General features: G+C 37.0%; 1 protein-coding gene across 4 annotated transcripts in view; it reads right to left on the bottom strand.

The window, feature by feature from the left end:
- The window catches only part of CCDC91 (coiled-coil domain containing 91), a 117,351-nt gene that overhangs the window by 44,703 nt on the left and 54,738 nt on the right, over window positions 1-17,910 (bottom strand). For all 4 annotated transcript variants that reach the window (XM_048301330.1, XM_048301328.1, XM_048301329.1 and 1 more), the window contains one exon: window positions 8,350-8,457. In XM_048301330.1, the coding sequence (XP_048157287.1) occupies window positions 8,350-8,457 (108 nt within the window). The remainder of the gene's footprint in view (window positions 1-8,349; window positions 8,458-17,910) is intronic.

Below are 17,910 nucleotides of genomic sequence, written 5' to 3'. Positions count from 1 at the left end.
GTGAATGAAATAATGCATGAGATGAGCTGCTTTACAGCTAAAGTGCTGCATTAAAGCTATTAATAACTAATTCTAATTTAGTGCAGTTGTAATTTCTTGCATATTCCTATTAATCTTAAACTCCAAATTTAAAGTAAAACAAAAAATTGGGTGTCTTGCATGAACTGAAATGCTTTTTAAAAAATACTTTCTTTCTGAGTCCTGTACTGTTTCATTTTAAAGGAAATGTGTACAGGATTTAATCCACAAATAAAAATGCAATTCTTTTGCTATAGTAATGGACATCCAATTCATGTTTCTGTAGATTGGTTCCTTCTCAATATTGGGTAAATCATCATGCATGGATCACCAAATTCAGCAGGGAAAAATTCATTTTGTTAGCTGCTATTCTACCTTATTTAGCTGCTATTTTACCTTATGTAAAAGTAGTCAGTTAGATAGTAAGTCAAAAATAAAACAGCAAAGAACATCACAGAACAACCAAAGTTAATATGAATATCCTAACACTAAACAGGAAAAAAAGGCCTTGCATTAATTAGAGTATCACTGCAACAAGTTATTGGTGTTTCCCTCTTCCACACCTTTCATCTGAGGAAACAATTGTCACACACTAAAGAAACGACACTTGGAAGTTTCTTTTAATGACATCATTATCAAAACCAGTATTTTAAGACATTCATGTCTAATTCACCCTCAGTGAATGGCCAGTTTTCCTTGGAACAAGTGTCTACTGAATTTTTTAATCTAATGAAAAGTGCATTGGAGTTAATTGTTTCATAGAAAAAACCACAGACATAATGTCATCTGCAGTATTGGGGCTTTTGTGTACATTCAAAATATATGGACACAGAACCACCCTCCTCCCTCAAGCCTTGGGGAAAAATTATCTTCAGGCACATTTAGGAAACGTTTCAGCACTTCATTCATCAGCATGGGACATAAACCGCTGGATGGGGCTTTTTAAGAACTCAACACTTCAAATCTGTTCATCTATTTTAAAAGAAATCTTCTTAACTCACAAAGTTCTACTTTTATTTTTGTCTCTCATGAAGGGATCTAACAGTAGGAAGAAATAACACAGGTCATGGGAAACATTATTATCTATGTGAGAGGAAGGTGACGTAACAAAAATACATCATGATTTTGTAATGTTATCAAAATATTCCCATTTCTACATCCTATTCAAAATATTATCCTGAGGAAAAAGGCGACCTTATTAAAATACTAGTAACAGTTTTCTGCTTCTCTAAAAAAGGCTGGCTACATTCAACAGCATTTTCTTTTATACTGCACCTTTTCTTCACCACTGCTAAGCTATGCCTAAGTCAAATGACAAGATCTGGTAACTGTAACTGGTTTCTTACTGTCCTCACTATCTGTGGCATCTCAGTGTTTGGCAGTGCAAGGTGGAAAATCTGTGTGAAGAATTCCAACATCTGGTACATATTTCCACTTCCTCAAATTATAACTTATTACTGCATGGTTGAACTGTATCTTTTTGCCAGTTTGAGGTCCAAGTGCCTAACAAAGCAGCAAAGCTTTTCTAAGAGACAGCTTGGGAATCAGAAAAACATTATTACATGAGAAAAGCTAAAACAATGTAAACATAAAGAAAAATTGTAATAGCGGTAATAAAATAACTAGGGATATGCTTAAACAGGGTTCCAGTCAGCAGCATACAGTGAGTGCACAATCTGTATCATGCTTAAACAGGGTTCCAGTCAGCAGCATACAGTGAGTGCACAATCTGTATCATGTGAGGCACATCAGAGGCTGAAATTAAGGTTAAAACATTTTGCTGCATAAGTACTTCATTGTTTTTATAAATAAAGTAAGAAGATATAGAAAGTAATCTAATAATGAAAATACTTTTCTTGGAAAGCGTACATAGCAATGGAGACCATTAAAAACGTGACACACTTCGAGCTCCTGGGGAAACAGAGATAACCAACTTTATAAAAATATGAAAATAATAAAAAAGCATCAATCATTTCTTCTACTTTGTGATCTAATTACTGGCCATATGAGTTCTCCACAAATTGCTCCATTTATCAGGAAGAAATAAAGGAAATGAACTCCTAAAATATGAGCAATGTAAACAGCAAAATATTCAATAATGGAAGACAACAAAACAGAACAAACCCAAATTTTTTTTCAACTACAGCTGATGGGAAAATAATTGAGGAGAAAAATCCTTCTATGTTACTTACCTGTTCAGAGTATTGACAAGAGTTGATGGTACAAATTCCTAAGAAGTAATGAAGGTTTGAAGATAACAAGTTATATAAGCAAAAGAGAGGAAAAAAAAAATCACTCTAAAGAGCTACTTTCAAGTGCCACTTGACAAATCCAAGGAAGCAAATGTAATTTCCAAAGAAGATTTTTGGTGGAGACACTAGAAGAATCCTGGCTGAATTAACAGTGCAAAGGGACTGCAAAATCAACTTCCAGCTAGCATGTGAGAGTGGGCATATTGAAATCAGGTTAGAAAACTCTGGTAAGGGTTTATATTTTAAAAAAGCCCACCAAACAGTTATGCTTGTTTTCAGATTTTTTCATGGAACCACAGAATCACAGAATGGGTCAGCTTGGAAAGGACCACAGTGGGTCATCTGGTCTCACTTCCCTGCTCAAGCAGGATAAATCCTGAAAAATTTTTATTAATTTAGGAAAAACATGCAAACAAACAAACAAAAAGCCATCCCAGCACAGTAAAAGCTGATTCTTGCTCTTTTAATTTTGATTCTCTCTATATACACAGAAACCAAAGAGGTATCAGGAATCCACAAATAAATTTCTCAAATTTGACACAGGATTTTAATCAATCCCTGATTTTTTGCCTCTTTACATAATGAGGAACTACCAGAGAATAAGGAAGTTATAAGAAAGTGTAACTTCACTCTTGGCAGACCTGAAAAGACACAACTAGATGAATTATGTGAAGGTGGATTACATGAAAATGTAACAGGAATGACTGATTGGAAGTGCTTGGTTTTGAAGGGAAGGAATACACAAATATTTCTACAGCAGCAAAGACAAGATTTCTGGGAACTGAGAGGAAATGCCCGAAGATGGGGACATGGTAAGTATGCTAAATAATTTCCAAACCTATCATAGTTGGAATTAATGAACCAGAAAGGTTATGCCCACCACAGAGTTCGTATTTTCAGTCTGCGAGTCTTCAGGATTAGTACTCTCACTGCAAAAATTGGCCAATGTCTCCTAAAAATGCAAATATTCACAAGACTCTCAGAATCTAGTTTGCCTATGGCCCCTTCAAGATCAGGCATTAAATATATTTCACAATTACTACCATAAGATGCGAAAAACACAGAGCCTCTTTTGTTTACAAGACGAGGAAAACATAATCAAAGTTCAGAAAATAAGCATTATTAGAGAAACATGAGGCACATTTTGAGTAGATATAAAAGCAACTATTTGAAATCACAGAAAATTGTATCTCCTATGAAACTAAGTTGCTTAATGAAATAAACATTTTCCCTGGCATACAAACAATCACTTGCTGTACAAGTACTTCTTACATTTGACATTCTAGGAGTTGTCGGGAGACATACTGGCACTTCTCACAAAAGGTTATGCAAAACCCATCAAAAATGAATCATCCAAAAACTAGAGAAGATAAGATACCTATCACATTCCAGCAGCTCATGTCTATTGTCACACCAGTTTTCTGCTTGCCCACAGACTGGTCTTGAAAGCATCATAAACTTTAAAAGATGAGTTCCAGCCCATGGAACTTTTATTCTGATTGACCTGTCAGCAAATTGTTTTCACACTGAAGATAAACCAGTACTTCTCTGAGTGAGTCTCAGAGAGACAAAAGATTTCATGCAACAGATTCTGAACTACTATTTATCATACAAATGACAGCCAACATCATGACAGAGTGGAAAAAGCATTAAAGACATGGGGGTAAAAACTTATCTTAAATGTTCTTGTATCTACAAATGTGAGACAAGTTTCACACATATAAAATCATCATGAAAAATACCAACAGGAAAGTGTCTAAGGGAAGCATTTAATGGAGCCCTTGAGTTCTTTCCTTTTTGTATGACACCTCCAATACTGTTCTGTTTCAGCAATTACACTCCTTTGGCTTCTTAAACATGGAAAAAAAAAAATCATCACACAAAATACATGCATGCTCTATATTCCATACAAAGGAAAACTGTAGGCCACATGTCCTTAAGTGCTAACTAAGAAGAGGAAACAAAGCGCAGCACAGGAAAGGAATATGTCTGCAACTGAACTGTGGAGTTAAATACTTCTAGTCTTCGTCTTTCCTCATTCTTCCTTTATATGAATCAAAATGGGAAATGTGAGACTAACATAATGAAGGATCACAGTAAAATGTATCCCCCTTAACTATATTCAAGCACGAAAACACTGCACAGAATGTCCAGTTGTATCTCTGACTGATAGCGAAACATCAGAAGACAGAGAAAAACAGGAAACAGTGATCCAAGTAATCACTTAAGATGTAAATGTGTGCTCTGAGCCTCACTTCATATATACTTTAATCCCCCACCATCCAAGAATGCCTGCTTCACACTGCTTACAAACAGTGAGGAAGGAGAACATCAAGTTAAGGAAAGAAAGGTGCAGGATAAACAAAGGGAAAATTATTTCTGCTGTAGGTATTTAAGATTTTATTTTACCTTAATACGCATATCATTGACTGTTTTATAAAGAATTAAAGAATGTACTTCGCTATTGACACATTTTCAACATCATCTGCTTTGATTGAATAGTAAGAGTCTTAAAAAAAATTTTGTTCAAAAGTTTGCTGATCACATTTTTCAGCATGTGTTTTCACACAGCACATGAGTAAAACCACAAGATCACAGTTGGTGCTCATCTCCAGAAGGCAACATCAAAGGTTTTGTGTCACAGAAAAAGATGAGGATGAAATTTGTGATTTTCCAACTTGTAAAGAACTGATATGTGTTTTCAACTGGCATTTTCTGATATCCTCAAATTCTAGAAAAGTAAAACTGACATGCATAGCTTTCCTAAATATTCAGCAGATGACATGACTGATTTCTGGCACAGAGGAAAAGAGTTCTCTTTGTCCTGTTCATTGATGGAGGACACCACGACACTGGTGCCCCTGAATGTGCCACAAGAATGCCTGGTTTGCTTTTTGAAATGTTGACATCTTGGAATCACAGAATGGCCTGGGGTTGGAAGGGACCTCAAAGATCATCTGGTTCTACCTCCCTGCCTTGGGCAGGGACACCTTCCACTATTCCAGGTTCCTCAGAGCCCCATCCAACCTGGCCTGGAACACTTCCAGGGATGGGGCAGCCACAGCTTCTCTGGGCAACCTGTGCCAGGGCCTCAGCACCCTCAAAGGGAACAATTTTTTCCCAATATCCAATCTAACCCTGCTCTCTGTCAGTGTGAAGCCACTGCCCCTTGTCCTGTCACTCCAGGCCCTTGTCAAGAGTCTCTCTCCATCTTTCCTGTGGGCTCCCTTCAGACACTGGAAGGGACAATTGGGTCACTCCAGAGCCTTTTCCTCCCCAGGCTGAACAATCCCAATTCTCTCAGCCTTTCCTCCCAGCAGAGCTGCTCCATCCCTCTCACCATCTCGGTGTCCCTGCCCTGGACTGGCTGCAGCAGCTCCCTGTCCTTCCTGTGCTGGGCCCCCGGGGCTGGAGGCAGCTCTGCAGGGAGGGTCTCCCCTGAGTAGAGGGGCAGAGGTGCAGAGGAGCAGAGGAGCAGAATCCCCCCTCCCCTGCTGCCCATGCTTCTTTGGATACAGAAGTGTATTTCCTTGGAAAAACCAGCAGCCCTAACGGCTGGTCTCCTGAGAAGGAACCACTCCAGTGATCATCATCCAGGATGCTAGCTACCTACAGCGAGCCAGTCTGCTGACAAGCCTGACACATAATGATCAAATATCAACTGCAGGTATTTTTCCAGCAGGAAATTGGGATAGAACCATGCAATGAGGTCTTTCACTTCTTCCCCCATCCTGGAAAACACAGCCTTGTACACTGAATGTTATCAGCACGATAGCACCCCTCTAGACAGGATTTTAACCTGCATCTCCACCTGATAAAATTAAGCTTCAAAATCATAAACTTCAATAAACTTTAACACCAGGTTAAAGAGAAACAGAGAAAAAGAGCCTTTCCTCCTTCTCAAAGACACTTTTGGGAGGGAGGGGCATGGGAATTTAGGGGGGAAACGGGAGTAAGAGAAAGCATGAGAAAGGAGTTATCATGAGATAATCTTGATTGTGTGGAACTGGAAATAAAACAGCAGAAAATTTAAAAGGAATGGAAAGAGAGGACAAAAAACTATGTGGGTTGACAGTTTTACATAGGTTTAAAACTTTGAAGGCAAAATACTGCTTGTAAGGCAAGAATATTAGAAGGGAACCAAAAAAAAGAAGCAATTTTTGTGCTGAGTGTATACTTGCACTGTGTGATTACTGCTGCACCAAAAAAATCCTTTACAGTGATACAAACACTCATAAATCTCCATGTAAAGCTGGCTATGCATGTACAATCCCATAACACAAAATAGCAATCAAGTCCATGTATAAATATTAGCAGTAATTTCATCAATCTCAAGTGTTAGCACGTAAGAAAACTATTTGAAGAAACAGAAATGTGAAAACAGACACGAAAACATACATTTAAGAATAGATGTGTTCAAAAAGAATAAAAACATACTACCTATTTCTCAGATCTTTCAACAAAGTTTTATGAGTGAACAAAATCTGCTAGTATAAATCATAATTAATTAAACCTGACAGTTCAACCACAAGCACCCACACTTGTCTATTTGATTAGGCTTCAAAATCCCAGTTTTATATTACAATTAGAGGTGAAAAACCTTGACTGCATGTAAGTGAACATTTGCATTTTTTGTGGGATCCAAAGGGGGGGTTAAATGCAGACATGATGTGAACTGGGCACAGTGTTTTGTTGTAACCAGTCTCCTTTGACCAAGAACAGTTCTTGACATTGTTGGATTCTCCCCAGGTAAATCTGAACCTCTCGAACATGTTTCCACATTTCTGTCCCATTTTGGGGGGTTTGATGCAAATCTAACTGATCACAGGTGCAACTTTTTCCTCAGTCTGTAAGAACACTCTCAAAAAATCTTCCTATGACACTTCTGTATGAGATTCACTCCTTTTTAACATTCAGAAAGTGATATCAAATTAGCAAACGGTATGTTCATTTCAAAAATACAAACCAGTTTTTTAAAATTCATTTTTACTTGCTCTTAAGGCAGAGCTTTATAGCAAGCATTAAACAGCTGCAATTCTGTGCAATAACCTCACTCATGATGCAATCAATTTCTCCACATTATTACATCTTCCCTTCATACTGTTTATACAGATACTTATATGTTTAATACACATTTGCACTAGGTGTTAATTGATATGGTCAGAAAACCCAAATGGTCATAAAACACTTTTGGAAATGGTGGAGTACTTCAAGGGGACCTCTGATGTATTTAGGTCTAATACACTCCACAAAAATTAAAAAAAAATACTATCCTTTGTATAATTTGCAGAATTGTTGCTAAAAGTACTTAAAAGGTAACATAGTGTAAACAACTCCAGGGGGCTATTAGCAAATTAACTTACTGGTTTTTAAACTTACATGCTCGTGGTCATTATTATTTTGATTCAAGAGCTGTACTTCAGTCCAACCAAGAATAAACCAGGTTAACACTGTTCAGATACTCATCAGTAATTGCTGTGATCTCAAATACTTGCTGTGCAGTGTGCTTTTACTCAAGTCATGCTAAATGAACAAATTTAGGCCACTAACATATATATATATATCTATATTTCTGGATATTATATAATTCCTCATAGCTTTTTATTTTCAGGTTAGATTTCTATGAAATAAAAATAGGTGTGGACAACACGTGTTTTTGTCTACCATCTAAGAACCATCACAAAATTTGGACCAAAAATTCATGCAAATCCCACACAATCAAATCCTGCACTTAATTACATAAATTAAAAATAATTGAATGGTTTCTCCAAGACCACAGAAAATGGCAGCTGTTAAGAAGTAAGTATTAAAGTGCTCTGAGACTTCTTCTCAGTGTTACACTCTCCTTGAATCTGTTCTAAGCAGGTTCCAGTGTTATAGAACATTTTTGATCCCAGCAGATGAAGAGTCCTTATTTATTTAGCATTTTTAAATACTTGTGTTTAGTGGTATGCTGAGGAAACAAGGGGAAAGATGGATCATTTTCTTTGGGGATCATATATATTAATATTTTTTTCAAACAGGAAAGAGTTGAAAGTAAAAGAAAATCATGGAAATTCTTGCATGTGCACATCCATACCTGGGCATCAAGGAGCTCTTCACATTTGCGAGAATGCTTTTCAATGGCTAATACATACTGCTTTTCAATAGCTGCTTCTTGCTGCTGAACTGTAGATTGTAGCAGTGCCTGCAAAAAGAAAGCACAAAATACTCAACAAAGATAGAACTGGGATGTTTATTGGTAACTTCAGATCCTCTAAGACTTGTCTATAACCAGAATGTGGAATGCTGTTATAAATTTGGAATGTGCAGCAATTAAAGTACCTTTCTATGTAATACTACCTTGTTTTCAGTCAGGACTAACACTTTTTGGATCTCAGATTTCTTATACAGTCTGCCTAAAAGACAGCAGCACACAGAAGATAGAGAGGGAGAGTATTTCTGTGAAATATACTCAGTTTAGTGGGACCACACAAGAAGAGGAGCATATGAAAGCTGCTGAAGAGAAAAAAAAAAAAAAAAAAAAAAAAAAAAGCCAGACATATTTCCCTGGCTGACAAAACTCCACATCCTCTCGGCACTGTGTAAGATCCCATGGGCCAAGCATGATCTTCACAACCACAAGTCAAGTAAAAGCAGATGGAAATTCTGAGTAACATAAAACATAAAAGAATGCCCCCCCAGGATGTTCACACTCGAAGGTGAAGCAGTGGAAGTCGAAGTGTGGAAAGTCAAAGTACCAAGGCAGTAACAAACAGGTGAGAGGAGTAGGAGCTGTGAGTGTGTGAACTCGTGCTTGTGCACATGCCTGAACTCACACATGCTTGGCTAAACCCTGCAGAGCCTCCAGCATCTGAATGCAGAAAGAGAAATAAAAAAGTTGAAGATGCGTGAAGAAACCAAATTACCATTTGAAGAATTACGCTCAGGTGTCCTTAAACATTTACTTGGCTCATGTGATTTAAGCCTTCTTCCCTGATAGTTTAAAAGTCTTTATGCCACTTTCCAAATATTCATCAGGGTATTTATATACAATTTACCAAACTATTCTTAACTAGTAATCAATATGCTGAAGTAGTCAAAATGACTGGGTAAGTTAAAACAGACATGACTTTTATAGAAAACAGACCTTTGGCCCAAATGCAGATAAAGAAAAAAATCCCATTGTTCAAACAATCTTTATTTTAGAGATGTATTTACTTCATGGAACATAACATACACATCAAATAAAATTTTGAATACTTTTAAAAAAACCTAAAAATGTATAAAAAAGATAAAATCTTCTGACAATTTTTGAATTACCTTTTCAAATTTTCCACTAACTATCCTCTTATGCCAAAATCGCTGCTCTTCAGTAATGCTATAGCATGGTAGCAGTTCTCAGCACAAGTTCAGTGATTTTAAAAGGTTAAAAATTATGCTTAATCAAAGAGTAAGGATATGTTTACTGGTGTTGGCAGGGGATTTAGCAAACTGTTAAGTTTACTTTCAAAAAAGCCAATTTATTTCTAACTAAATTAAAATCTTTCATTCATAGGAATTCAAGCAATCAGAAAAACTGAATTCTCAAAGAAGTGTAACCTCTGTACATGAATCTTTACACACTAAATCCTACTCTGCATAAATTAGAATTAGCCACATATCACTGGCAAAAATTAAGCCTGGACTTTGGTGTTTGGGTTCTTTTTTCTTTGCCTAAACTATTGTGGCAAGAAATGTTTCATGTAACTGGCACAAAAGAAAATAAAATTATTCTGTTCTTAGGGAACACAGTAACAGAATGGTCATTAAGTTGCAATGGCATTTCTCAGGCCATTTCTTGCTCATGTCAAGGGTTGAGACACCTTATGCACTTTGCTGTGCAAACTTTACTGGGAACTGTTAAAATCCTGTTAAACGGTATAAAGAACTTTCAGTTTTCAAAGAAATAATTATTATTCTTTGGATGGCATGTCAAGGCTGTTAAAGTTTTAAAATTAATTTATTATTACTATTTTTCTTTTGAAAATACATAAAATTCCACAATCAGAAACAAAAGCCTTCCTTTTCTGTCATACACACAGAATAAATAGTTTAAATAGTTTAAAACACAGTTTAAATAGTACCACAGGGCTGATCCTACATTTGACTGTTCCACTAGTTGGCCAAGTAAGGAGAAAGAGAAAAATCTCCCTATGTAGCGCAGTACTACAGGTTTCCTGATGGGAAATACAGCACAGATGTGTGATACCCATCCAAAGCTTTGGCAAATATCAAGATAATCAACTATTCAAATTTAATAATTAAAAAAAAATTCACTTACCAATTAACTTACTTAATAAACTGAAACACATTTGGCTACTTGATGATAGGCATCTCTAATATAATAGTTACAACTACAATGACACAAAGTCTTTTGATTAATTGCTATTCTGGACAAATATTCTTATCACTGCTGAAACACCACTTTCTTTCCTAATTAGTTAAGGAGGAATCATTAATTATGCTACTGGGCTGACATTCCATAAATCTATGGTCAGTGATCTAATACCAAAGTTGGTATTCTTGAAACAGTCTCTTTTTAATTGAATCATTTCAGGTAAGGTTACAGCAGAATGCAGCCTATGGTATCTATTGCATGAAGTCAAGGGTAGGATTTCAATATGAGTGCCCTTGTTAATTAATTTTTCCTTCTATATATTGTGCAATGAACTTCCTTAACACTGGGTGGGAAAGGCCATCAAGGAATCACAGAATCATAGGATGTTAAGGGTTGGAAGGGACCTTAAAGATCATGTAGTTCCAACTCCCTGCTATGGGCAGGAACACCTTTATTACGATCCGGTTTAAACCCAGAAAAGCAAAGCAAGCTAAGTCTCTGAGCATAAACTGGAAAGAATTTAGAAGGTTCAAAATATTCCCAGAAATGACATTAAAACCAAACGAGATTAAATGTTGATTCCAAAAAAGGGATGTATTTTATTTAATAGTAAAAGAGGCAAAGAGAAGGGAAAAGAAAGAGAGAAAGAAAAAGAAGTGTGCGTGGGGGGTGGGGGAACAGGGAGAGGTGACAGGGGTTAGATGGAAGCAATCACCCGTCTGAGGGTCCCAACGACGTCTCCTTGCTCCCCTCCATCTGCTCTGCTGCTGGTGAGGGTCCCCTGTCGCTGCCGTGGCCACGCTGCCACACGCCAAAGAGGGCAGAATTCTGTGGATTAATATACACTTCGGGCCAGATGGGAACGCCCACGTGTCTCCCCTTGCAGGGTTCAGCTTGACACACTGTCCCTTGCAACACTGAGGGTCTGTTGCATCATCTCTGGTGCTCTGGTGCAGGGTCTGGGGACCCCTTTGGGGGGGGCCCCTGTGATGGGCCATGTCACCCCCTTCTGCTGTGGATAAGCTTCCTCCCCCCTGGTGAGGACCCCTCAGCTGGGCACAGTTGGAGGATGGGCAGTCACTGCACCTCTGACCAGAGGCGTTTCCAACACACCCCCAAAGCCTCTCCTCCCTCCACCCTTTGGTGCAGGGTCTGTGCTAGCCTGGCAGCTGATAGCCCTGGGGCTGTGGTCCTCATCTTGGAGGTGTTAAGCCTGTGCTCAGTGAATGTCCTCAGCCCTGAGTTGTTACTTTATCTTCTCTTCATCAGCGAGCAGTGTCAGGCCTCAGTCAGGGTGTGGTAGTCTTCTCTGCAGCTTTTGTAATACAGTTTTAAAAGTCCTTTAAGAAAATGTTTAAGTCATAGACTATAATTTTTCAGTCTCTGACAACCTTCCACTAGACCACGTTGCCTAGAGACCCATCCAAACTGGCTTCTCCCCCACTTTCTGATCTTTCTACTAACCCAAAAAAGAGAATTGATCCTGATTTTCCATCAATAACCAAAACCTCGTGATAGCTTCTGACAGAAACAGAGACTGAAACCCAGAGTCTTCATTTTAGTTTCATATATGATGGGTTACACATTTAAATGACTGTACAAAACATTCTTAAATTAAGCTAGGTAAACGAAGTAAATTAGTCTGGACCCCTGTTTGAGCTCAGATAAAAAACTAACCTTAGCTTTAAGTTTCATACATTAGAATAATTTTAGAAGACCTTGAACTGACATTAAATGCAAACATCATAATAAGATCCATGATCACCCTGGATGGTTCTTAAGGGAATACACATCTATTACATGTTTTAGCACAGGTCAGAAAATTTGGTCCTGGAATTGACAGCACACTCCCTGTGTGGTGGGAACCCTGGAGAACGGCATTCCTGAACACAGACCAGGGAGTGAAAAACTGCACAGTGCCCAATATGAGAAGAAAAGCTTAAAACCACAAATGATCACAACACTTCATCCTGTATTTCTACAGTATGTGGTATGTATTGAGTACTAGATTATCTCTAAAATTTATCCTCATACTTAAGAATGCAAAAGTGCAATAACTATGGTTTTACCAAAAGTGTAACACAGACACCCCAGGCTATTTTTAATACCAACCTACTTGCACAGGCCTAGTGCATAATGTCTTCATTCTACTGGCAATACAAACCACAGCTACTTGCCCAGACAGAATTTATTGTATGGCCAGAAGCTAGAATTTATGAGAATCCCTCTTGAATGAAATAGCCAAAATACAGACTGATACCCCCAATTCTTCCCGAATTCCCTAGGAGTAACAAATTGCCAAACCCTTTCTTTCAACTCCCTCTTTTTATTGTAGGAAAATGCTAGTCAGAATAAAGCCAAGAAGAAAAACAAAGCAGAGGTCATTATCCCCTCCTATCTCTTCTGAAAAAATAGTATAAAAGTAGTTCTGACCCATGCAAAACATAGGTTTCCCAGATGCATAGCACTATTTGAAAATATTAAACCTACTCGTATGTAACACCAGTATGAAATATAAATCATGGTGTACACGTTGCTGGATTATGTTTTAGAATGTTACTTAAAAGCACTGCATCAAAAGCCTTGGTCAATCCAAAAGAATACTCTGCTCAAGCATCATTGGCTTAAGTAGCTAAATAGAAGCCAGTACATCAAACATCTTCTTTAGTTCAAAACTGCTGAGTCAGGATGACCAAAACAAGTGATCTTTAAAAATCAAAGTTACTAAGGAGAAGTTACCACACTGCTTCAGACATGAGAACTGTATTAAATACAGCAACAGTACTTCCAAATTTTTATGCTTTATAGCATTAGACAATGATTCATCTAATTCAGCATCCTGTCTCCACAATTTAGTTACTTTCTACTACTTAATTTAAGGGTGAAATGCAATTAACCAATTGCTGAATGACAGAGCAGAGGACACAATGGAAATTCTTTCCTGACCCACAGAGAAGATACATTAACTCAATAAAATGTAGTATTTGACTAGTTGTGTTATAATTCAGCTATTAGCTAAGACAGAGATGATACAAATAAAACTATTTAAAAGTTTTCAAAAAATGTCTTTTTCAAAAGAATTCAACTTATCCACTTCAGCCCAAGATACCCCACTTTTTCATGATCGAGCTATTTCCAGGTGAGCCTGCCTTTAAGTGAAAATGGAACGTGTCCATTTAGGTGCTACGGAATACGGGGGGGATTAAATATAACAAAAGGGTAATGTGGTTTTTGGAAAGTGATGTAAACATTTTAGTTTCATTTTCAGCTGCTTGTGGTTGAAACTGTGCCGATCCATACCAGCAAGGATCAACAACTTACAGCTTGAGTACTATGCTAGGTTTATCTAGATAGCTCAATTTTACTGGTATGTGAGTGCAAAGGATTTATTTTCCACAAAACCCTGTTCTAACAGACTCCTGCCAGAAGCAAACTGCAAACTCGCTCTTAATCTTCTATTAACCTTTCTATTTTTATATTATTTAACACCATATTTATTATTCTATAGCCAGAAGCACATACACAATTCATCCTCACTAATATGGGAGGGAAGAGATTCCTTGCAACTTTTATAATTGCTTTCAAAATTTAAAGATCTCTTAATCAATGACAAAATATTTTTGATTGCCACATCTCTGGAAGTACGAGACTCAACTGCACCTTGCTTTTATGGGAATTCTGTAGAGACTTCCATAGTAGCATCACTGTTGTACATGAATACTCTTATAGTGTAAAATCCCAAGGAATCTCTCCTTTTTCAGCCATCAGCTCTCCATGAGAAAAAACAATGCTGTTTTATATTCAAGGCTCACTTGAATTCTACTGTGACTTGCACATGAACAAGCATAGAAGTTGGAAGTGAAATACAAGCCCTTGCAACAACTTTTGGACTTGTCCTTTTATTCATGTGTCAGGCCTTTCTGAGCCAGGATGTCAACTTGGAAACTCAATAAGCTAAGTCGATGTTTTAAAGAGCTGAGAACTGGCCACATTTCAGAGCTTTCCCTCACTAGGGATAAACTATGTCTAAAAAAAGATATCCTGATTCTAGATTAACTTCTTTTGTAATGAAATCCTTTAAAATTTCCTTTGTTTATTAGAGGGCAACCTTTCAGTTCATAGGTATATTATTAACACAAATATTTTTGAAAGAAAATCTGATGGCCCCCACATATTCCATGCTTTGAAAATCTGTCTGTTCTAACATTCTGATGAAAACATCCCACCGCCTAACACTGAAAACTGATGGACAAAACTCTTACTGCAGCAAGGGCTGGGAAGAACTTTGCACTTTGAAGTTAATTTCTATGAAGGGAACACACATCTGATTCATGCAGGCTGTCTTTTAGAAGACTATTAATTGCATAAAATAATCTAAGGAAATAAAACCCGTCAAATAAATACACCTGCCTGTAACCTCATATTCTTTAAAGCTTACATTAGAGGATATTTTATATGATGAGAAATAAAACAGATTAAAACTATTAACTCATCTATTTACAGAACTGTGACAATTTCAGAACAAAAGCTTGACTAAACAAGCATGGAGAAATTCTTATGTTGCTTGTGGTAAATATCTTAAGATGTGATGTGATCCCACAAGCATAACTTCCAAGATCTACATTTACTTTTCTTTACCATGGTTAATTACCAGGGATAAAAGTTTAAAACAACAATGACATGAAATTAAACAAAAGTAGGTAAACATGAGAAGGGGAAACTTGGCCTACACAGAACATTGAGTTAATTTTTAATTTGCTTTCTGTGGTTTTTAATACAAATTTTGTGACTGTGTTCTGGATGGTTTATTTGTTGAAAGGAAGATTAGAATGTGAGATGCTTAAAAATGGCCAAGGCTTTTGAGGGCTTGTGCTACAAAGCATCTAATGGTCTCTATTAATGGATTTCCCAACACATTTGACAAGTGAACATTCCAAAGACAACTGAAATTAATTCTAAGGGCTTTGGTATATCCAGGTCCTTGAAAATAGGTCATTCAATATTTGACTTGTTATGTAAGCTGCATTTTCAGCACTGCTGCCATAGTAAGAAAGACCGGTCAGCAAGGTAGGAACTGAGGGGGTTTGTCCTCAAACTTGAGTACCCTGTCTGCCCAGGGACACCATACTCGTGAAAGATCCATGTAGAGAAATACTGTCCCTTTTACAACAAATAACCACCCAAAATACAGGAAAGGGACTAGAAGGAAGCGTAACCCATTTGGAAGTACAGGAAGATACATCAACAACAACAGAGGTCTGCTGCAGTACATCTGCAAGGAGTGGAATTAGCTCTGAATGGAAGAAAACTGTGATTTTCTGGTTACCAACGTGGCAACCTTGTACACAGAAGCCAAAAAATGGCAACTCTCCTTCCCTTTGTAAACCAAAAGGAAGGCACATTCACTGATCTACCAGCAATAACACTTACCTGTGCCAGGAGTACAGAAAAGACAAGTCAGCCAAATTTTTTCCACTGTTGTTCCACTCAAGGTTTCAATACCCAAGTTACAGGATTTGGGGTTTGAGGCATTCTGGGGATTATTTCCTAGGGCTAAGCATGACCTGTTCATAGTTTTACAAGCTAAACTTAAACAACCAATGTTGGGCATTATACTAAGTTGTGCTACAGCTCTGCAGAAGCAGCCCCACGAAATTATAATTGACTGGTATCAGAGAGGATTAGTCAGAATTCCAACACTCCTGACTGCAACAGAACCTAATTAGGGCCTGAGCAATCCCTTGACTGGAATAACCTGCATCAGTTCACTTTATTAAACCCCAAGGAATGCAAAATAAGTCTGTTTTCATCGCAAACAACATTTTCCTTCCCATGCCTTTTAAACCACTCATGGCCTTGTTTAGGTGAATTTCCACACTCAAGGTAATTTGGGGATTAATTAGATTGTACTTAAAAAAAACTACTGAAAATGGAAATTACTGCTGCATATAAATGATATGTATTAGTGTAACACAGTCTTAAATCCTAAAGAAGATATATTTCAGCACAAAAACTAAGTCTGGCTCATCATAAGTAAATTAAAAGAGTTAATGAATCTCACGATTCTGTCTTTCACTAAAAGGACTAATCAGATTTACTTTACAATCCTAAACAAATGCTACATGTAGGAACCCTTATTTGGTTATCTAACTAACTGCCAATGTATCTGAAAAATACAATAAATTCCTAAGGATGTGAGCAGTTTAAAAGCCCCCAGAATGTAAGGTATTACTTTTATAACTACAAAACCACATTCGACTCATTTACTTAAGAAAAAACAAATCTTAGCCCTGTTCCATATTGAAATATTAACAATGAATTAACATTTTAAAAGACTCTGTGGGATTATTTTCTCAAACAAAACTATGGAACAGTTTTTGCCTTCACTGAATTCCCTGATGATTCCGTGTTACTTTTTTATTTAAAGTACATGGCAAAGGGTTACTAGAAAGGTATTAAAGTATAAAAAACCAACCAAAAAAATGCTAGGCTTTTTTTAAACCCAGCAATATTTTTTGATTTTTCTTGCTACCCTGATGAATAAGTCACCTCATGTTTGCAGAAAAGGTTGATTGCAGTAATTTACTCAGAGGTTGGCATATCTGACATTATTTCTCATCAGAGTGTTCAACTAACCACATGAGGCAACAGGAAGGCTTGTATGAGGTACATTCATGTCATGGTTCCCTGGTATTAAAGACTGACTTTATGCAACTTGAATATAGGCATTCTATAAGAAATAATACACTAAATATAAACACTGTTTAAAAACACAGGATTCAATTAACTCCCTAATCTTTTGTGCCAAATCACTGAAACTGATAAACATAAATCTTATTTTCCAGATGGCATATCAGATCTACCCAGCTGCTGCTGACTGGTAAAACAGCTTTCAAAAATGATTATGACACATAAATATATCCCTTTACCCAACTACACATGAATAAATTATTCCTTTAAAGGGCCAATAGGACCTGTGCAGAGCTCTCCTTTAGCTCAGACAAACTTAAATGGTGAAAAATTTAAATTTAAATGGTGAAAAATCATACCTAGAAAACATTCAAAACTTTCATTCAATACTGCAAAATTGTTGCATTTGACAATTTGCTTGTATTTTCAAAAATACAAAGAAAGAAATGTAAGTTCAGCAATTACCAAAAACTCACAAGCTTTTTCAAAATATAAGTTCACACAGAGCAGCCAGATATTTTACAGATATCTAGAACAAAACAGAAATGAAAAATGCTGCTATTGAAGATGTTGAGTGGCCCATTCAAAGGC

The sequence above is a fragment of the Corvus hawaiiensis genome, chromosome 4 (assembly GCF_020740725.1).
Source record: "Corvus hawaiiensis isolate bCorHaw1 chromosome 4, bCorHaw1.pri.cur, whole genome shotgun sequence".
In the NCBI taxonomy this organism is placed as follows: domain Eukaryota; kingdom Metazoa; phylum Chordata; class Aves; order Passeriformes; family Corvidae; genus Corvus; species Corvus hawaiiensis.
Note: the sequence above shows the minus strand (reverse complement) of the source record. Positions and strands in the feature narration are given on the sequence as shown.